Here is a 22,990-nt window from a genome sequence, read left to right as displayed (position 1 = left end):
CATTTAATTGTATTTTGTATTACTCTGTGTCTCCTATTTTTCCGCAGTTGAAAAAAAAACTGTTTCGTCACTATGTGTAATTGAGTGAAGTCGTTCTAGTTCCATTTTCTTTACCGGAATTTCCGATGTAGAACGTATTGAAAACCGAAGACCGATCTGTATTTTATTGTTTACTTCCGGGTACTCGAAACACTGTATAACTATGCAAAATCTTTTAGGTTATATGTTTTTTTCTTACTACACATATCATGTAGAAATATTTATTTGTCATTTTTACCAGTATTTTTTACACAGACAGATTTTTGCCCTTAACACTGAATTCAACGCTCTCTAAATGACAAAGCTATATGTTTTTGAATGGTAGACTAGGTACCAATCTCGTGAAATCACGGTGTCACATGACGAGACTTACATACTCTATAGAAGGGTCTGAAAAATTCCCAACGATGTTAGAACTGTCAAATTTGTGACGCAAATTTTTTGTCGTTCCCTCCGCGGGACTCGAACTCGTATCGCTTTACATTACCTTCCCTGTATCAATTTGGTCCGATGGAGCAGTGGAGCGAATAGAGTCGTCACATTACAGAGTGAGATAACTCTAACTGAAACTGTGAATATACCTACTAGGCTCAACCAAAATTAATGGAGATAAGCTAAAAAAGAACCTGTTGAATTTCGATTTTATTACCTTAAACTCAAGAATACTTATGAGTTTGGATTGTCAAGGATATACCGCAGTAATGTGTTCTAGAATCGCTTTCCTTCTTTTATGGTCCAAAACACTGAAGTTAATTTCCATGTCACTTCCAGTTATGTTTTATGTAATACTCCTATGGAATTATTTCAGGCTTGATTCACTCCACTTGCTGCCTTTCACAATTTGCTATCAGTTATCACGTGATAAAAAGTAATAAAGTTACGAACATCAAGTTCTTTAATTAACCACTTCCTGTTTCTTTTCAGGACTGTAACTGCGACTTCGTGTTGAATTTGTTTTCCATGAAAGAAAATAAATAGAAAATTGATGAATGTTTTAGATAGCTAATCTTGTAGTGAAATGTTTTATCATTTCTAGGCATTTATTTCAATGAGATTTTATTTTAGTATATGCTTGATAAAGTTATTAGGTATTGAACATCTTATTAGTGGGTCCATGAATGAGAACGGTTTTCAGTATGCATGGTGTAATTGTTAGCAATTAATTCTTTAATTTTCTTGTCGAGAGTTTTTAATGCTATGCCGATTTCCTTGGTGATGTTTTGGTTTACATGTTGCTAACCATTACATCAACTCGTATTTAAAGTGTATTTAAGATGATAAAATCAGAAGCGTAAGTGTTATTTGCCCATGTTAATAGTCTGAATTCATGCAAGCTTCACATTACCGTCCGTAAACCATTGGTTCTAGATAATCGTTTTCTTCACTTCACATTATGCTGATAGATGAGAAGACTTCGAATACTCTAAAAGACTGTATAGACTATGTCTACTGCAAGTTAAGAGTTTCTCATCCAGTGCTTGATTCTGATGGAAAGTTCAGAAAGGTTTTCAATGGCGTCTCCGTGAATTCGTGGTTTTCACCGATTGGAATTACCATGTCACCACAAAGGGAACAAATACCGTATAGTCCTGTGAATAAAAGTCTTCAGGAAAAGTTAAAAGAACGAGCAAAGAGTGCATCTGCTGTTCTTGGTCGTAGACATTTTGAAGCCGAACAGCAGGAGGTTAGAAAAGATGAAATCCTAGAAGGAAATAGTGTATTTCAGACCCACTCAACAGACACTGCAAGAATTAGTAGTAAGATATTAACTGGTAGATTTTGCGGTAGGAGTGCTCCTAAAAGCATTGACACAAAACAAAAACCTCTGAATCAAAGACCACATACTTGTCATGGCACAAGGCCTGGTAAAATTGTTTTACAGCGACCAACTACTAGCCAACCCGAAAAACTACATTTTGACAAATTATCTATTAATGCTAAATCGTTGGAATTACCCAAAAGTGACATTAAGAAAGATAGTGCACTAGGAATAGCAAAAGTCGAAGCAAAAGAAATGAGGATGCTTAGTGACTTTCAAACTGAACATGAAATGAGAGAAGCTTTCGTGACACGGGTCAGATCAGCACCATCGTGTGCAAAAAAAGTGTTGAGTGCAGTCGATATTGGCGATAAGACGAAACAGACAACACCGTTGTATTGGCGAACCAAGTCAGCATATCATCGGAAGCAGATGTTTTTAGAAATTGGTGGGAAAAGAGAATCTGAAGAAGATAGTTTGTCTCGTGGGTCTCTCTGGAAACCACTTTTATACTCAAAAGACGGAGGAATTCGACACAAAGCAGGCTGTCCGTACAAATGTAAAGGCTGTTTTCGAGCGTGTTTAGTGTCACAGGATTATATGGACAAGTTGATGAGTAGTCAAATCAAACGTCATTCAAAGAAAAGACAAAGTATTCGACCAAAATTTTATCATAGAAAGATTGTCGAATTTGCAATTGCGAATGCACAACCTATCAAAGAAATGATAGAACGAGAAAAACAAAATCATCAGGATAATTCAGGCGAATCATCTCAATCATCGAAGCATTCTACATCAAGGAAAACGGTGGATGTCTGAAGGAAATTGTGGTAATGATTTTTCGTTTTGTTAAAGATATTTCTCCATGGGAATTTTAGAAAAAAAGTCTAACTTTTAAACAACTACGAATAACATTCGGTATTTAAGTAAATGCAGGAATTCTTACAAGTGTTAGCTAAATATGTACATCTTATCAATTAAAAACTATAGCAAAAGGATTGTTATCATTTGTGAAGTAGTCGTCCTTTAAATTTCTTGTTTGTTTGTGTGATAGGGTCGGGGGAGGGGGTGGTGGTTTTGCTTTGATTTTGTTATTATTTGTTTAAGGAATTACCGCTACAATGCTTCAGTATTAATTTACTTAAAGAGATATGAACTAGAAGAACTATTTGATACATGTTTGATCCAGTTTTCATTTCTTTGTCTATACATGTAACTATTGCTTCTGCTTCAAAAACCAAAATATGCAGTTTAAAAAGAATAATGAACGTACTCGCTTTTACGTGTCCGGAAAAGGAAAAATGAATTAGTCATGAATGAATGATAAATAATCAACATCTGATGAAACACTTTATATTGTAGTCATCGACAGCAACAAAAACGCCATAGACAAGTATAGATTTCTGTTTTAAATTTCCTATCAATTTATATGTAATATGTTAATAAATAATGCCACCGGCATGACACGATAGCTTTACTGTTGCCATGAAATAACACATTAAGTATATGATAACACTGATATCATCTGATCGTGTGTAAACGCCACTTCAAGCCATACTTGTCCTCGAAATGAATGTCTACATAAACATAATACATGTAGTATTCAAAATAAGGACCAACAGTAGAGCCGGACAAGATTACTTGTAAGTACTGAAATATGCCTACATACATTATTGTTGTGAAATATAAGATACGTGCAGGGCCTACTGTGACTTGAACTTTTTACTTTTTCTTTGTGAAATGCTTCTCTTTGTTTTCTTGGTTTATTTCATACAGAAACTTGTTTCCTTTTCATCTTTTCGTCTCATTTCTACTTTTATTATCACGAAGTTTCAGAGTTGTCCAATAAAAAAAGTTTTAAATGTGTAAAATTTTAATATAATAGTGGTGTTATGCATGTAATGATGCGAAATATGTTGCTTTTCGTGTTGAAAGGTTGTCGACTCTATACATGATCTATTTTTTTTTATCAAATTCTACCACCAAAAATGTACTTGTCTTGCTGTGCTCGGTCTTTATTTCCATTGACGACCCCACCGACCCGCCCATTAGTACTAATTATGGCCAGGGATGGATATTTTCATAATTTTAGTTAAGGCTTGAACTATTTATTTTTACGCTTATACCCTGACATATACATTGTATTTAAGTGCAGTGGATCGGGACTGTTAACATTAGAACCGTGGTAAGTTGGTCATGTACTTTAAAGATATGAAAACATTCGGAAATATCACATGCTGCCAGTCTGTGAAAATATCTTAATGACGTTTATCATTATTGATTATTCCACGTAATTTTTATTTCAAATCGGATTACACATGAACAGCAGACGTTGTTTTTGTTGTTTTGTCTGTAAGTATTAAGGTAACATTACGAAATTTCAAAAGTTTAACCTACGTTATCATTTAATTTTCAGGAAAATACCAGTTTCCTTGGTATAATATTAGACCCTTACACCACAAAGGTGTGCACAGTCTAGATTCTATATACAGTATCCATTCTCACATATGAACGCTCTTCCCAAACTTTTTTCTTACAAATATATATACAAGACTAATCATAGTGAGTATGTACATATTTAAGAACAAGTCTTACGTATTTTCTTTATCAACCGAATAGTATATGACCTTTATCGTGTTATGTTAAGTATTTTCGGATATTGGTACTTGGACTATCTTTCGTCGAGATAGCACATCGTGGGTATATCACAGCTGGCACACAATGCACGTTAATTTAGTCTACATTGTTGGTGAAGTCTTCTCAAAACATTACAGAAAAGTGCATCAAAACACAATCATATGACTTCTTTAGTTTTGGGGCAGGGGGTCAACAAGCTCTAAGGCAGCAACAATTTCATTTTCGATTTTCTTGGGCAATTGATGTTAAGTTTGTTTCCAATGTTTTGAGAAAAAATAATTTGTCGTCAGCAGTTTGAAACAAAATTGTGCTATACTCTCAGTTTTTAATAGCTTTTACCTTTAGATCTATATTTGAAGAAAAAAAATGTTTTCGACTTGCTGCGAAAAAAATAAATTGGTTAAAAAACAATTTGTCTTGGGGTGAATCCATACCCCCTCCCCGAGAAAAATTAAACTGTGGCTGCCTTAGAAGTGCATCTGAGATCGCTGGTCAGTTTCCATTTCATCAAAACAGTTTAAACGATAAACATTTATTTTTAACGTATCTGAGAAATGTTGTATAAGAACAAAACAAAAATCTAGAGGTAACTTATTTGCTTAATTTATGTTTTGAAATAGAAATGTGTAATTTTTTTAATTATTCATATCGGTAACTCAAATATTCGTCAGACTATCGCGTCACCAACCATGAAAAGAGTCTGTAAATTGGCTAGTCCTAAGTACTTCAAAAGCGATATATATATATTCTTTGTCACTTTAAGGTTTCGCATCAAATAGTCAATAACTGGTTAACGTCTCTTATTTACGTTTTCAGATCCATGTGTCTACAAAATTCAGTGACTTTTAGATACTAAGACGACCTAGATGATTTGTATCTGTATTTGTAGGACCAATATTACATTGTATTTGAGATAAAATTTTGAAGTGGGATGATAACACCTGTTAGAGAGAGATATTTCACTATATGTTGATAAGACATTCGTATTCCTCCATATCATGACCCAGTACTGATATAACTGTGTTGGTGCACACCTCAGATATCATTCCAGCTAATATGATGATAGTAGACTAGACATTCTCAACATGGAACCACAAGAAACAGTCATGGTGCCAGAATCCAGCACAGCATCGCAGACAACAATTAAAACAGAAAACGTTTCCAGAGAAGATCAACGGTCGATGTCTTCTCCTGGAAATACAAGTAGTTTAATGATTGATAGTCAAGATGAGTTTTCAGAGGATAATGACGACGATCATATGGACGTCTGGAGGTCGACAGAAAGACGACTGTCGACGATTGTTGACGGAGATGGTTTTGACGGTGAAGATGATTTGGGAATCTCGATGGAAAACAAAAATACGCAGAGAAAAACAGACACAGACATTCGAATTTTTATTACCTACCTTAGATCTATAAACGAGTTTCGTGCACCTGAGCTTATTCCACCAAATCATTTGGACGGATATCTATCAGCATTTTTCTCTGTTGTCAAGAAACACGATGGGAATGAATACGAACCCGCAAGTTTAAGAGGTATGCTGTGTAGCGTAGAGAGGTATCTCAAATTAAAAAATTATCCTCAGTCAGTTACTAGAGACTCGGCATTTACCAATACTAGAAATGCCTTAAAATTCAAACAGCAAAAGTTACGTGAACTTGGAAAGGGTAGCAAGAAACAACCAGAGCCATTTGGACGTTTGACCTTAGACAAGGTTAACCATTTGTTTTCTGCACATGAGATGGGACCATATACACCCATGTCTGTGATTAACACACTGTGTTTTCTTTTTATTGTCCATTTTCGACTTAGAAAAGCTATTGACCATAAAAACTTGATGTGGGGCGACATTAAACTCAAGACAGATCCAAACGGAAGGAAATTCTTAATATATGAACCAGTGGACGTTCAAACTTCTATTGCGCATAGTAAATATGATCATCATGGAAACCGACTTTGTATTTGGGAACAACCCGAAGTAAAGGAGAGAAATCCAATCGATATATACAATCTTTATTGGGAAAAACGACCTCAAAACATGCGATACGAGAACTCCCCATTTTATCTGGGGATTACCAGCATGCAGCCATCACCTCTGCAGGCCTGGTATCGAACATGTGCAATGGGTGTTAATAAACTAAGCGATCTTGTCCGTATGATTCGTGATATCACGGGACTTCCCCGAGCAACTATGAATGCTCCTACTGAGTACATCCTCTCAGAGAGCTATGGAATGGTTTCGAGTAATACCAGATCGGAAAGACCATTGCCTTCTATAGCTCTGATGGCAGACACTAAGCATTCTAAGTTATTTGCGATGAATACTTCAGCTTCACCTACTGGTTGTATAAAGACTGAAATCAGCGATGTCGATAACCATTTTAGCAAAAGCAATAACAGCGAGATTGGAGACAAGTACGCGGCAAGTTATGAACCAGAAACAAGTGGAGACGATGATGATGACCGTGAAGATACAGTCGAAAGTAACAGTCAATTATCCGAAAACGAAACCAGTGGAGGCGACGTGCAAGAGCAGCTGAAAGGTGAGTACTGATTGTACCTGATGTATTAAGTTAAAGAAGTACCACTACATAGTCACTTTATCAACTGTCTAAATTCAAACGATCTCCTCGTCTATTGAAATTGTGTATTGGATATGTGTTAGTTGTTTAGTAGATGAGGAATATTTATGGACTATACAGTAGCTTCACATGTCTGCTATTTAGATTTGATACTGTCTTATATCAATACTTACACATACATTACAAGTAGATTAAACTTTGAAACACATCTATATCAATGTTGAATCGTTGCAGATTGTTCAATACCTCAATATTTTTATACAAAATATTTTGCATTACATTTGTATTTGTATGCTTTTACAGAGCAGGAGGATACAAGAACTGTGTCTTTACTAGATGCCAAATCCAAAGTTAGAGACATTTTAAGCTGTATGAATGAAGATGACCAAACTGAATTGAGAAAATGGATCACGTCAGTGATTTCTGATATCTCAGATGGTACGTAACAATTTTAACGTGAGTGTATCGAGTAATGAAAAATAGAAAAAAAACTGTAAGTTAAAGTGTGTAATTACGTATACAGTTTTGTAAGAATCTGTATTATTATAACTCAATTATAATTATAACTCAATTTACCAAAATGATATGGAAAATCTTGTCTTTTTTCCTTGATTCTGATAGTAAAATAGTCAAATTAGACTTTCAAAAGGATGTTTTTATGCCATTTTTTTCACCCACTGCCTGATACACTTTAATAATAACAAGCATTAGATTAATAATTGATTCCCAGATACTAATAGTCACTGTTAATGTACCTATCAGATATGAGTTCAGAAATTTCAATGAACTTCATCTGCGAGAGATTTTCCTTACGATTAAATGTGTTTATCTCTTCTTCTTTCAGAATCAAGCACTGGAGATGTCTTACACGATGACCATGTTCGACAAATTTCGTTTCCGACGATTTCTCTAAATATAAAAATCTCTCCAGAATCTCTGATCGGAAATAGCCCAGTAACGGTAGTAGCAGACGTTCAACCACTACCAAATTTACACAAGGAAACCAAAACAAAAACAGTGGATATCAAACGGAAATCTGATTCTTCAGACAATGATGATCACCCAAAACGAATCAGGGAGGACGTTCCAAGGCCAGTAAATCTCACCTCAGATAATGTCCGGTCAACGGAGACACTCTTTAAGTTGACCGACAAGTTTAAAAATCTTAAACGCTCTATAGGATCTATCAATACTGCTGTAGTTTTACCTCGGTCTGATAGAACTGACGTTAATAAAATACCAGCGCCACCTAGTGACATCAGTGTCAGTACGTCAGGTTCTGGCATCAAGACAAATAAACCAAGGACAACAAATAACGATAATATCGGATACCTGGTACCAACCTCATACCCTTATCTTAATCCTAACTGCTTTGCGCAAGATGCTAGATTATTGATGACAGCCGCTAATATCATTCCTCAAATGGCTCACTCCGGTGTTCATACCTCGTTTCCATATCTACAATCATCGTTTAGAAATATTGCGCCAAAAGTAGCAAACCAACCCAAGGAATAGACATCCCTTGTTTAGAAAACCTTAAGAGGCCACCCACGTAAAAATCAGGCAGACCTTATGATATTGTTGGCACATGGTAAATTTTATTTCACTGAATATATTGTTCCAATGTAATATTTATGTCATAAGTGTGTCAAATAGTAAAAAGATTTTTATAATGCGACCATGGATGGCACGGAAAACGATTTTAAAGTTCCTTAACAAAGCAACCAATTTTTGCACAAAAATGAAAAGTTATCTTCCTTTTTCAATGAATTTCAAGGTTTTCTCTTTAACTGTTGCAATTATTCAAAACTAACATTCAACTTTGAGAAAGGGTGCATTTATGGTATGAAATTGATGATTTTTTTAAACAAAATTTGTCATTTGCAATCCGCTGCCTGGTTATTGCATGGACACCTTAAGATTTTTTACAACTTTAAGGAGGTGAGAGATATGTTACAACAAAACAATGACGCAATACTGATTGCCGATAGGATCATACAAACAGCCTCTTTATCATAATTTTTAAATATATTATTTGGTGATCTGAAGTTAGATATTTTGCACAAAAAATATATTTTAAGCGCATATGAATACGTAGTTTGTGCAGAAAAAAATTAATTGTGCACACAAATTATTATGTTTCTTTGCATGTAATAAAGAGTAATCAAGGGAACCAAGATTATAGCAGTAATCAAAAGAATGTAATCCAGGGACAAAGACCAGAGATGGAAAACAGACATACACAACAAAAACATAAAGTAACTAAAATCATACATACAAAGTAACAAAAGCAAATGAGCAACTCGGACTCCACTAAAAACTGGGAGCATGGACCAGGTGAACCGGTAGGGTAAGCGTCCTTTGCTTTTCTAGAAACACCCGCCGAGTTGCTCATAAAAAGTCAAGTCCGGGGTAGACAAACGAGGAAAGGAAAACTATGACCCGTTGAATAAATCAGTTTTCATGGTGCTGATGGATACACCATAACGATCCACGAGTTCATGATGACGACCATAAAACTTCTGTAGTGATGACTTTAATCTTGTAGCAACATAACCCTGTCCCAGAAGCCTATTTGTTAGAGTTCTAGCGCGATACAAAAAGTCTGCGCAGTTTCGGCAAGCTCTGGCATAACGTATGAGTTGTGATATGAACACTCCATACGCAGGTGAGGAAGGGATGTTGCCACAGATGAAAGGAAAGTTGACAATTCTGAGTTAAAGGTCATGACGTTTGTCGTAAAGTTTGGTCAATAGTTTTCCTTTATCATCGATTTCTAAGTGTAGGTCAAGATATGAGGCTGACTTCACAGTGTCTGTAGTATCCTTTATCTCAAGTTCTTTGGGGTAGATGCGATGTATCAAATCCCCGAAATTAGGATTGTTTAAAGATAATACGTCATCTATATAGCGGAAACTGAGATTAAATGATCTAGCTAAACTATATTCTTTCTTTCTGATCAGATCAGCTGTAAAGTCAGCCTCATAAGAGTGAAGGAATAGGTCAGCTAGTAAAGGAGCACAATTTGTTCCCATTGGAATGCCGACCGTTTGTTGAAAAACACGTCCACCACATTGGACAAATATATTGTCGATTAAAAATTCCAGCATTATGTAAACATCTTCCTCTGTATATTTGGAAGATGATTTGGAATTATTTCTTACAAGGTATGAGGAATCTCTACCAAGAACTATATATTTGTATCTAGGTGTACCACTTTTTTTGGAAAAAAACAACGATGTATAATGTTTTTAAGTCGGGATTTAACTGAGTATGGGGAATTGTAGTATACAGTGTTGAAAATCATAGGTTTTAATGCTATTATATTCAGATGATAGTCTTGAACTGATTGTCTCCAAAATATCTTTGGATTTTTTCAGGATCCACATTGAATTAATACCACTACGGGAGTAACAAGTATTGTGGTAGGACTGTAGACCCTCTTTGACAGCTGCGAGTATATGAGTTAAAAGTTTTGGAAGAGGCTTGGTGGTACATTTTGCAGATCCAGCTATGAAACGTTGCTTGCATGGATTCTTCTGTAGTTTAGGAATCCAGTACATAGACGGTAAATCACAATCATCGTCCTTGGTAGAGAGATCAAAAGAGGGTAGCACAGATTTATGGTTTTCCACAATCATTTCTTTGGAGAGTATGGTAACAATATAGGTCTTATCACTGCTATTATTTTCTACGTCTACCTCTGATAATAAACATTGGATGTAAAACGTTTTGCAGACAAAAACAATGTTGTTTTGGGCTTTGTCTGCTGGTACGACAACATATTTGTCATGTATAGGTGACAATGTTTTTGCTACATCGGGGTCTTTGAAAACTGATGTAGCCTTGGCATTCATTGACCTACTTAAAACTTTAATTCGTTTCAAAATTAAAGACCTCACGACCTTTAACCACTGACAGAGCATACAGTCTCCGTAAAATCGAAAGAGACTATCGGGTAAAAAAGTAGACTGTCAGTGGCATTTGACTTATAGTACATGTGTGTATCAATCCTATAGCCATGTTTGCAAAAAAAAAAAACTCTACTCAGTTTACTTACAGGCAACTTCTATGTGTCATTTTACTTTGGTATTTAGTGCGTTCCTTTCCTCTTGGATAAATGTGAAAAATTGTTATAATGCTCCACAAATGGAGTGGGAGAACATATGGTACATTTAGTTTATTATTTTAGGCTGATAAGAACTTTATGACATAAACGTAAAAAAATTGTTTTGATTCGGTATGATTATAACTTACAAATATAAGCTCTCATGAGCTTTTCACGGAATAAATAACATATACATAGCATAAAACAAATGTTTATGTACATATACATAATTTAAAAACACATAGTTTAGCATGCATAGCATTAAAGCATAAGCAGTACAATAACAAGCAATTCAAATGAATACAAGTCAAAATAAAAAAATAAAATAGCATAGACAAAAAATATGATTACTTGCATGCACTGCATCTACATTCTGAGCCATTCCGTGGCTGAAGCAGGCTTTTAAATTATGAGAAACTACTTTCAGTCCTGAAATATTCAGACATGCTATTCCATAATACAGGAGCTGCAGACCGAAATGATTTTTTGCCAAAAGAAGAAGTTTTTACCCATGGGATATCCAAAATATTGCTGTACCTGAAAGAATAATTGGATTGTGTTTTACTGATCGGGTTATTGAGACAATTTGGAGTTAAGTTATTCAAGATTTTGAATGTTTCCAGTACCATGGTTCTGATGCGACAGATCTTTTAAAAGTAATACAAATATCTTGCAAGTTCCAAAGCATTTTTCTTTTGGTCCACGGAAACTAAATATTATTCTGACCCAGCTAAGACATTCTGTATCTTCCTTAAAGCATGACTTGCACAGAATGAATATAGTTGGTTCACCTTTTTGTAGATGCGGAAGAATGGAAGATGTTAATCACTTCTTTTTTCATTGTCCGTTATATGATGAAATAAGAGCACGCCTTTTAAACCACATTAACTGGATTCCTGATACTTTAACAATAGATGTTGAACTTCTTACACGTGGTAGTTTGGAATTAACATATGATCAAAACATAAGTTTATTGAAGCACGTTCTAGCCTTTATCAAAGATTCTGAGAGATTTTCTGTTGTCTAATAACTTGTAAGATATTACTTTGTGTACCCACTCTCCTACCACCATCATCACCATCATCATCACCACTACTTTTCTGTCAATTTTTTTTTTATTTCTTTTCTATTTCTTTCTCTTTATTTTCTATCTTTAAATTTAACTGATTATTATAAGTATACACAGTTGATGCATGCTCAATGTCATTTTGTTATTGTATATTATATTGTATTTAGGAGAGAACCTCGTAAGTGTGATTCACTTTTGTTCAATCCCTTTTGTTTATATGCAAATAAAATATGTTTAAACTAAAACAGATCTGTAGAGTAGGCAGCTGAGCTCTCTGTATTAGATCCAAATATGACGAGATGTAATAATCATAGACGAAGCGGACTGCTCCTTCCTGCGCTTTCTTCATTTTCCGAGCAGAAATACCAACCCAAAGGGCAAAACTAAAATTGCTAATAATGAATGTATGAAAGATTGTAATTTTATCAAGCCTGGAAAGAAATGGGCCCAATCGTTTTAGAACAAAGAGTTGTTTGGCTGTTTTCCTACAAACATTTCCAATATGGACGTCAAATTTCAGATGGTAGTCAATTTCTTTACCCAACCATTTGACTACTTTTTCATAAGTTAATTTTGAATTTTGAATTTCATTTGTTGTGTATGTCAAAGGTGTTTTCCCAACTCCGATTACTTGAAACTTGTCGGGATTTTCCTTTATTTTGTTCAGTTTAAACCATTATATGTACCGATTTGACGCCATTTCAAGGGCAAATTTCTATAGTCTAGACTTGAAAATGTATTGTCCGCATAGTACTCCATTTCAAGAGTTGATATAAGATTTCCATATTCTGGAATTAAATATGACAGAGTATTATCGTCCGCATGGTTATAGAGTGATCCATATTTTATGAGGTAGAAAATATCGTTTAAAAATACATTAAAAAGGAGGGGACCCTACATAGAGCCTTGTGGTACCCTTTTATGAATGCCAGCACAACTGCTAAGAATGTTTCCGGGTTTAATTTGCTATTTTATACCAGTCAGATAAGATTTAAGTAAAGAGACAGCGTGTAGTGTAATACCATATGAAAGCAATTTATCCACTAAAATTTTGTGTGGAAGGCAGTCAAAGGCCTAAGAAAGGTCCATGATAACAGCTGCCATATAGTCATTTTTATCAAGGGACTCTCTCCAATCCTCCAGCAGTATTAACAGGATGGTCTGGCACCCATGTCCCTTGCGAAACGCACATAAATACGGATTAAATATTTTATCCAAAAAATTATCAAGTTGGATCTATATTACTTTTTCATAGATATTTGAAATAATGGATAACACACTAGTTAGATTTAAATGCATCGTATTTCTTGTATGTTGGTGTGACCTGTGCTTCTTTTAGTCTGTCAGGGAAAACACAATATTCAGTTCTTTCATTTATAAGTGAAGTAATTTGAAGCCCATGACAAATTTACTTAGCTTTACAACCTTTGTTAGAATTCCACTAGCACCAGTAGCTTTTTATGTTTATTTTTGTTCATAATTTTATCAACCTTTTTTTGTGTTATACTTTTTAAAATTTAAAACTTACTTCTTGGTCTCGTTTATTTTCAATTTCTTTTATACTTGGGTTATTCACACCTATATGGTGCTACTAAACCTATCTTTTGCTCACCATTTTGACATTTTAAGATAGGAATTGTTTGACCCATTTCCAAGTCTCTCTTTAGTTTGTTTTGCAGGTTTCTTAGTTTGTAATTTTGTTGTTTAGTATAATTTGTATACACCATGTTTTCTATGTATTGCTTTCATTAGTTTGCTGTTTATGTATGTTTAGTTCTGCCCACTTGTTCCAATTGTAATCATGTCATTTTTCTGCTGGGTTAGTTGTCTCTGTAATTATACAAATAGTATACTCATATTTTATATTTTAAAGAGTTATGTAGTGTTAGCAGTTTGTTCTGCTTTTCGTTTTCTTTGTCTTATTTATTTCAGCGCTATATATACAGTGTTTATTTCATTTTTTTGTTGTGTATTGTATTACGGGCTTCTTTCATAATTATCTATTTTCACACCTAAATCACACCAAAGAGAAATTGGCGTTGTAGCATTTTGTGCCGTACTACAATGCCATGTGTTGTCTGGTTACCAAAAGAACCAATCAAAATGCACTTGATACACAACAAATAAAATCATTACACCCGAATTATTCGTCATTTTGAATATGTTTAATAGTACTAAAGTAAATTATTAGGTAAAAAAATTCAGAAAAATTAAAAGCTAAAGTCGAAAACGTGAGAAATGATAAGCAGTGGATTTAAATAACTATGTAACAATAATGTCCTCTTCTGTGTCACTCGGTTTTAAAGAGTCGTTAACACCGGAAGTTCCTACAGATTCTGGATGGCGCGAACGAATATGACGATCTAAATCTCTTCTGCGCACTAGTACTTTGTTACATAATTCACATCTGTATGGTGTGTCTCCCTCTGCGTGCAGACGGACATGTTTGTTAAGGTTACTGGGATCTCCAAACGGCCGGAAACATATTTTACATTTGAGAGGCTTGTAACCAGTGTGTGTTCGAAGATGAATTTTGAGACCATATTTCCGTGAATAAAACTTTCCACAAAAGATGCATATATGGCCACTTTTACATTTTGTGAGCAATGACTTTGGTAAAATATCCAGTGGCTCTCCTTTAACCTCTGACGGGAGGGGTACAGCAATTTTGTTGATTGTATCGGCATGATTGCCCCTCTCAGGACCCAAGTCGCTATATGTAGATTGTACTTTATAGCACATTTGTGAGCAAGCTTGTAACGGGCAATGTTTGGGACTGATACTATCCATGACCGTAACTGGGTATACAGGTGGCAAGTGACTTCCTGTATGTGGTAATACTGGCGATCTTTGTATTGTCCATGAATTCTTTAAACTTTGGTTTTCCATTGAACAAACTGTAGCAGTCGACAAATTCCTCAAGAAATATGTGTAGTCAAATGTTGGGTACATATGTTGGATAGAGGAGAACTGTTGAGCACTAAGACTAGTGTTAGGATTAGTCGCCAGTGTGCCTTCTTGTCTCTTACACTTCAGCATCATATGGGACTTGAGTGGATTAGGATATCTAAAGGACAGGTAGCACTTGTCACATCGATATTGTTGGTTTCCTGGAAGGAAACGTCTTGGTTAGAACAGTAAGAATAAAAACATTCTTAGAAAACAAGAGAAAAAAAAACTATTGAAATAATACGTTTTAGGACATACATAAAACAGTATCCACAAAGATATGAAATTGACGAAAGACGGTGTTCGAACAATTAATTTAAAGTGTACTGGTAGAAAAGTTTCCTAGTTTACAAAAAATATTTTGGCAGAACTATATTTCGATGTGCCATGATGTTTTCCCGTTACTTTTCTAATGTTAGGTATACTTTGTAGATGTGCTTTCTTTACGCATATTAGTGGGTTGCTTGTCTTTTTTAACGATTATATAAGATAGATCACGTATCAATTATACATTTACTTCAGACAAAAAAAAATACTTACCTATTATATTTTGCAGAGATAAGAAAGGAACTCCAGTCAATCTGGCCAATGGCTCACTGTACCATGCATAGAGTTGTTCGCCCATTTTCAACTTTCTAGTTGTCCGGAGAAAGATGGTGCCATTCTGATCTTTATAGAACTCCACGTTCTGCTCGTGGCGGTCTCGTGCGGGCTGGATATATCTTATCCACTGATTGGATGATTCGAAATCCATGGAAATCCGCCCATCTTTGTGCTTCACCTGTTGAGTAAAAATCTTTTGATATAATTGTTTGACTGGTACTTTATAGTTTCCTTTTAAATATTGAATATTGATATTAGAATTGGCGCGTGGCTAATGAAAATTCTTTGCTGAATACAAATAAAACATTTTCAAACATACAGATACTATAACTAATTATATATTTGCCAACACTTGATTGAATCCTTTCATTTTTGTTTTCTTGTGAATTATATATGTTTACAGAAAAGATATTTTTCTGTTAAAGCAGGGTTTGGTTTCTTCTCTGGGTGTCACAGGAGCCACAATGTTGCCAAATTCTGAAGTACTGGCAGACATTTATTTGTTTTTCTGATCATCATCAACAGTATCGAAGTTTGAAACCGATTTAGCAGATAGTATTTTGTTTTATTCGCGTTTAAAGAAAGCTTAACTTTAATGTGGAATTCTCAACTGTCGCTTAGAAAATGTGTTAAAATCCTAAGCTATAAGTCTTCAGTCATTCTGCAATTTTGCTTAAATGATTTAGTTCAACTGGAAATTTAATGTCCGTTTAGAACTCTTTTTGTTATTTGGTTTTTTAGGGATAGGGGCTTGATTTGTTATGTCTTCTTAACTTCTATCATTCAGTTCACATGCTAACGTACTTAACCTGGTGATAACTAAATCAAATTTATATACTGTATGGATAGCTTAAGTAGGCCGCCAGTACTACAGTCGTTACGATGGACTATATGTATGAAAAGTCACTGTCATGCATTTTCGTATGCTGACAATGTACATTTCATTTGCAACATTCTTTCATAAAGTATTATGGATATAGTGTTTATCGATGATTTGAATGATTTGAATAGTACTCCTTGTTGTAAAATATTGTTTAAGAGAGCTACGGCCACAGCATACGTATTGTTTGAAGTCAACAATATCCGTGTACTAGGTGGAAAATTAAGCGTTTCCATTTCTCGTGAAATTGCATAGTTTATTCAATCGGAATAATATTAAGCTTTAACAAATAGAGGTCAACAAATATGACAAAGGACTTGACATTTTGTCGACCTTTGTTAACCCTGGTCGTTTCTAGGAAGACACGCGCATTGAAGCAACATTTGATCTCGTTATCGTAACCTGCAATTAGATTCCGAAAGGAAAGGTGTGCGATAAATATTCGGAATGAAAGTTAATAACACTCATGTCAGTCTCCTATGATGGCTTTATTGTCGAGTTAACTATAGAATATGACAAATTAGAATACTCTGTAAATAATTTGACGTTTCTTGTGTAAATGATTGTCATAAGTGGGAGGATTAATTTTACTTTAAGTGCCGTGCAGTTCAAGATAAAAGCAATTTACATAGAAAACTGTTTGTGCAGCGGTACTTGAAGTATCTTGAGCGAAAGTGTGTATACAAATCCGATGGCAAATGGAAGTTTATATTTTTTTCAAGGGTGAACTCAACAGACGTTCCATGTTGTACTAACGCACTATCAGTAATTCTCAACAAGACGTAGGGGTTTCAGCGAGTTATATTACTATTATACCGAAGTAATTGTAAATAAACGACACGCATTCCGTTGCTAATTTGCCGTGTTCAGATCAATTAATCTGAAAACAAATTTCAGCCAAATTATTAACTTCATTGATTTTTTGGGGGGAACAAAAGTCATACCTTTCTTTCTGGAAGTCTTTTTAGTAGTATAAAAATAAAATTTGACATTCAAAGTTAAAGGTCATATGCAGATTGATAAAGGGCTTCTTTCATTGGAGTAGGCCCTTTTCGTTAATATTTGTATCTATTCTTACGCAAATGTGCCCTTGAAAATGTTCATATATGCCTTTAAAAGACAAAGATTACGGGTGAGAAGTAAGATTATGATGTTTTGCTTGAAGGGAGGATGTAGGATCTTTAAGGGTATTTTTAGAATTTTGAATGCACTAAAAGGTTGAGAGTACATTCTCGATTAGATCTGATTTGACAAATTGTATATATATGTTTTAAAAAATTATTTCAATGCAGAATTGGACTTTTAATTAAAGTTTACACAGTTGAAATATTTGTGCGGTTTTATTAAAACTATTTGAAATCAGTATATGTTGTCATTGTCATTTTAAAACAGTTTCTACACGAAAGTGCAAAATACAGAGATTTACTCAGAAAATCTTTCAGGCAGGACACCTATATTTTGATATGAAAATAGTTAATCCTTATTCCTCTCCAGAGTCCCACTTGGGAAAAATTAAGTCCTTTCTAAACGGTGTGTACATATTAGAAGTTGACGATTTAAATGATTTTAACACATCCCTTTGAATAGAAGAACTGAAATTTAAAAACAAAATTGTAACTTAAAACAATCATGCATTTTAGCTTACGGATTTTTTTAAAAATGTAATCAGGAATGAAAGCACGTTTGCGAGTCTTTTCACTTTTTTTTATATACGCGACTGTTACGCAATTGTATTCTTTAAAATGGTTTCAGTTATAATGAAAATCCCTGGTCGCCCTAAAGAGTCCTTTATATTTGGTTTGCCGAGCAAATATAACATATCCATAAACAGAAAAGAGTAGTCGGCATATATACAAAAAAAATGTGCCCTGAATAAACACCGAAAAGGTGGATCTTTAAACACAGTCGCTTGTATTTAGGGGATGTCGAAAGAAATAAAGTACCAACGAATATAACATTTTCATCAGTATTTTACATATATGTATGTTATTATTAAATAAAGGACAGAAAATATAATTGAAATATCTTCTATACTGCTCCACCCATACAGGCTCTAGATTGTTACAAGAGAATTACAATTTATAATATGTTTGGAGGTAGAATAATGCTGTAATCATTTCCTGACGCTATGTTTGCAGGTAGAATAATGCTGCAATCATTTCCTGACACTATGTTCTTTTTTATGTTTTTTTTTATAACCTTATATCGAATGTATACAGAAATGTTTTGTGGAGCTTTTTCATATTCATTTTATTCAGCGTGTTTGGTTTTTTTGTGTTTTTGTTGACTAGTGAAATTATCACACTACATTTGAAATTGACGTCTCAAAATATCTGCAGATACAGATATAGTATACTCTGTGTTCTTTGTACAATGTCAAAAATGGTGAAATTTGTTTTATACTGTGTTGTCCAACTTAAGAGTAAAGAAACGTTATTGTTACTTTTATTGTCAATGACAGTAACTTTTCATAGTCGGTACATACAAATAATTGGATTGGATTAAACTTTTATTTTAACAAAAAGAGTCATGTTATATTTTTACTACAGAATCAGTTATGTTGTAAATTTAGCAAACACACATTGTTAAAGCTCTCAGATGGAAAAAAAATACAAGCAAGCTATTTCTGTTGGTTGGCATGTATTTATTTTATTTCATGAAACTATTTGTTTTTTCTTATTTCAAAGAATAGATTGAAAAGATATATCATCAAGAACAACGACAAAAACAATTAAAAAAAAAAGAATACATAGTAAAAAAAAAAATATACATTTTAAAAAAATATATAATTTAATTTGCTGTTCTATTTCTCATCTGGGGCATGGTTATTTTCTCGGGTAACTCTGTGCTGTAACGTAGTCCACAGTCCGCAATTAAAATATTTCCAAACTAAATAGCTTTGATGAATACAATGATAGGGATTGCTTTTAATTTTTTACCAAGTTATGCTCGCAGTCCTTAAATGTACAACCAGAATACTTTTTATATAATATTCCGAAACTTTGATCATAATATTCTTTTCAAAGTCGACTGACATTTATCACAAAAGTCTGCTATAAAAAAATAGTTTCAAGTTATCTAAAAAGGCTACTTACAAATGTACTTATTAATTAAACTTGGTCAAAATTAACTTCGAAAAGAATTTATACATATTGAAACTTCCGGTCTCCAAGTTACCAAATTAAACAGAATAATTTACATTGGTTCCATGTTCATTTTTTTTTTATTTCAAAATGTTTAAAAATAAAACATACCTCTATTATAAAGTCTATTCTAGGGTCATCAACAGAATTTTGTCCAAACGTGAAATTTCCAGGAAATGGACCACCAACAGAAAATTCCGGAATGTCAGTTACGGCAATGACTCCAGTGTTGAAGTTTGTTGGGTTGTGGCCGTCGGGACTTTTAGAATCACTGCACCCTAGCATACTTGCAATATAACATGTAATGTTCGGGAAAAAACCTTATATATAGTCATGTTTTGATTTTTATTGATGAAAGTGAAAAGTGGGAACTCGAACATCTGTGAGAGAGTTTTTACGTTTCCATGACAATGGGAACTTTTTGCCACACATCAAGCTGCGATGTTGCTTTCAGTATCGGCGCGCGTGCGTCGTTTAGACTTTCCAGTGACAACCAATCCGTTTTCTCATTTCTTGAAATCACACTTTATTTTATTCCTTTAGTATCCTTTAATCAATTAATTCAAAAATTCATTAATCTGTTTATCAATTTACAAGGTTTAATGCAAAACGATCAAATTGGCGTCTTTGATAATTATTGACAATAAAGAAATGTTTGAAAGTTAAATATTTGTTAAAATGAACAATTTGGTTAGTTTTTTGTTCTTATAATCTGAAATACAAATATTAAGTAACAAGTTGTTACACCGGTCAACAGCCGGTGTCCTCCAACACAACACGGAGGAAGATATACCGTTATCTCCACAATATCATAAAGGTTATTATCTATCTTTTAGCATGTGAAACTGGTATTTTTCCTACCGAAATTTGGAATTTAACAACGACGGGGTTTATGTACCATAGATCATAAAAAAAGTAGAACAATTTCAAGAGGCATTCGAACTAACATTTTGACAGTTTTTTTTCTTACAATTTCTGTATAATTGATTAAACCTTTCATTTGCATGTTTCTGTACAATAAAATACATTTTACCTTCCAACGTTGGAGAATGTCTTGATAGTTCACAAAGTAAAATACTTCAAACGAATGCAACTTAAAGAACAGTTCGATCGTGTTTTTTTTCTCGTATATTTTGTATTTTTAAATGTCGTTTGTTTATTTGTTGTTTGTTTTTGTTCTTTGTATTTGTATCACTAACTCTAAATCATTTTTGTTCTGTTTTATAGTATACGTTGTACAGGAAGTGATAATAAAGTATAAATATTTTGTCTCAAGGAAGAAAATTCCGTTTCAGTTTGTCTTGTTCAGCACCCAGTCTATGGTGTAAAGTCAGTGTAATTGTCCCGTTTGTCAGTAGTTGCTCATACTTGCGTACCTCTTACCATAAGTTTTTTTTTAATCGGTGTGCATTAGAGAAAAAAACTTCAAAGTTAAAAGGCTAATCGTAACTTTATAGGAAAAATCAGAAAAAAACTTGAACTTTTCAGTAAATTAAAAAAATAACTATTTTACTGTTCAGGAAGGTTATAATATGGATTTTATATAAAATAAAGAAAGAAATGGTGCCGTATCAATTCTTTAATTTCGTAATGTGCTCATCATATGAAATTTCATGAAGACTTCTTAATAAACTTAATAAGTTTGATTATAGCATTTGCTTAGATATCCTAAATGTACTTTGCTTTTATTGTTCCAACGCAACCATCGTTTATATCTGTAAGTAGGGTTTCTTTATATTTAATGAAAACAAAAAACAAAAAATAAAATTGACATTTTAGAAAATTATTGCTTTATTAAAAATAATATATATATGAATTATAATAATTCTCTACATTTTATTTTAATGAATAGACCTAGAAACTGGCAAAAATATGATATGGTTGTCGAGGGAAAAGTGGGAGAGAGATGCTGGAGCCATACATGTCAGTATCAGTGTTTTAGTTTAGTATAAAAAGGTCCAGCAAATAGGATATAATTATAATTATTCAATTTGAATCAGTAAAGGATTTTACCAAATGTAAAACGCTTAGAAACAATTGGCATCGTGAATACCGGTAACTGAAATTGCGAAACATCGTTTCTTTTTCTTTATTTATCACCTTTTAAATTCATAGTCAATGTAGTTATGCTGGTAAACTTTTTAAAAAATTGAATGACCTTGATCAATATGCAATAAAAAGCAGAACACCCGACATAGCAACTGTTGACAGGGATAGGAATCGCGCGCTTAGCACGTGCGCGTGTTTGTTTCCTCTGTTATCAGTCGTCGATTGGTCACGAATCAGTTTCATAGTCGCTTGCAACGCACGTGCGGACATGCGTCCTGGGGATACAAATATGGTCTCAATTGATGCCTGTAAGGACCTGTTTATAATTTTTCAATTTTATATGACTTTAATTGGAAAATGTTGACATTCAGATTGAGAGAGTTTCTGTTACTTCCACAAGCATGTGTTTAATGGACGATAGTTTCTCACCGGTTTGAAGTCGATCGTTTTAGTACTTCCACATTCAGTTTATTTTCTCCTAAAAACATCCAGCCTAACAAAGGAAACATTTATTGTCTTTCTTGCAAAGACAAAATTTGCTCCGAGATCGAGGGGTAAGCAGGGGCGGATCCAGGATTTGAGTTGGGGGGGGGGCGTTAATTGAATTAAATGCAGTGCAAAACAAGGCAAAAAATATTAGGTGAAACCTGTGGTAAAAATGTTTTTTCTTACCTATTTAGGGGGGGGGCGTACGCCCAGTACGCCAGTCCTTGGATCCGCGCCTGGTAAGGAGTAGTTCTGTGTATACAAAATAAGTCTAAATGATGAAAAAGGAATCAGGAACTATGATCTTGGAACCAGATGGTAATGCTTCACCATACCTCTCAAACTTTCTGCCTAGTTTGGTCGTGTTCATACATAGATAATTTCAGTTAACTAATTAACTAGCTACTACCATAACAGTTCATCCATTAGATTGGGAAATGAACTCTTTGATTAATATTAGAAATTCATCCTTATTTTGTTTTGAAAATGTTTGACAAAAATGAGGCCATTTCCTACTGGTTAGAGGTCAGATTCTTCATACTAGATTGAGGACTTTAATTGTATGTGTTATTTTGATATGTTGTTAGTAATTAAATTAATGTTTTTTTTTCCTTTCTAAAAGTGTACTTACAATGCATTGTATCCACATGTTTAAGGCAGGACCTTTTTTTGGAGATGTCTTTTT

The 22,990-nt window shown here is 34.0% G+C and overlaps 2 protein-coding genes across 5 annotated transcripts; one reads left to right on the top strand and one right to left on the bottom strand.

Moving 5' to 3' along the window:
- Window positions 1–3,346: 3,346 nt before the first annotated feature.
- On the top strand, window positions 3,347–15,840 carry LOC148615279 (uncharacterized). 4 transcript variants are annotated; one of them, XR_015923859.1, is made up of 6 exons: window positions 3,347–3,441; window positions 4,215–4,360; window positions 5,252–6,979; window positions 7,322–7,456; window positions 7,863–8,609; window positions 15,701–15,840. XR_015923859.1 is itself a non-coding variant. In XM_088590070.1 (5 exons), exons 3-5 carry the CDS (start codon window positions 5,521–5,523, stop codon window positions 8,531–8,533), a joined length of 2,265 nt encoding a protein of 754 aa, XP_088446196.1. In that variant the 5' UTR covers window positions 3,347–3,441; window positions 4,215–4,360; window positions 5,252–5,520; the 3' UTR covers window positions 8,534–9,066. The 4 variants fall into 4 exon arrangements, 1 of the variants encoding a protein (XP_088446196.1); XR_015923860.1 differs by lacking the exon at window positions 15,701–15,840 and adding an exon at window positions 11,590–14,444; XR_015923858.1 differs by lacking the exon at window positions 15,701–15,840 and adding an exon at window positions 10,399–11,535.
- Window positions 14,376–22,923, bottom strand: LOC148615278 (uncharacterized). Its single transcript, XM_088590072.1, has 3 exons — window positions 19,882–22,923; window positions 15,685–15,925; window positions 14,376–15,305 (listed from the first exon to the last, which is right to left on the bottom strand). The coding sequence occupies exons 1-3, from the start codon at window positions 20,053–20,055 to the stop codon at window positions 14,458–14,460; spliced, it is 1,263 nt and encodes a 420-aa protein (XP_088446198.1). The 5' UTR covers window positions 20,056–22,923; the 3' UTR covers window positions 14,376–14,457.
- Between the last annotated feature and the right edge of the window lie 67 nt (window positions 22,924–22,990).

Source organism: Perna viridis, chromosome 6 (assembly GCF_037379345.1).
Source record: "Perna viridis isolate PV_CMFRI_1.1 ecotype Kerala chromosome 6, ASM3737934v1, whole genome shotgun sequence".
Taxonomy (NCBI): Eukaryota; Metazoa; Mollusca; class Bivalvia; order Mytilida; family Mytilidae; genus Perna; species Perna viridis.
The sequence above is the reverse complement of the archived record's forward strand: the minus strand, read 5'-3'. Positions and strand labels throughout refer to the sequence as shown.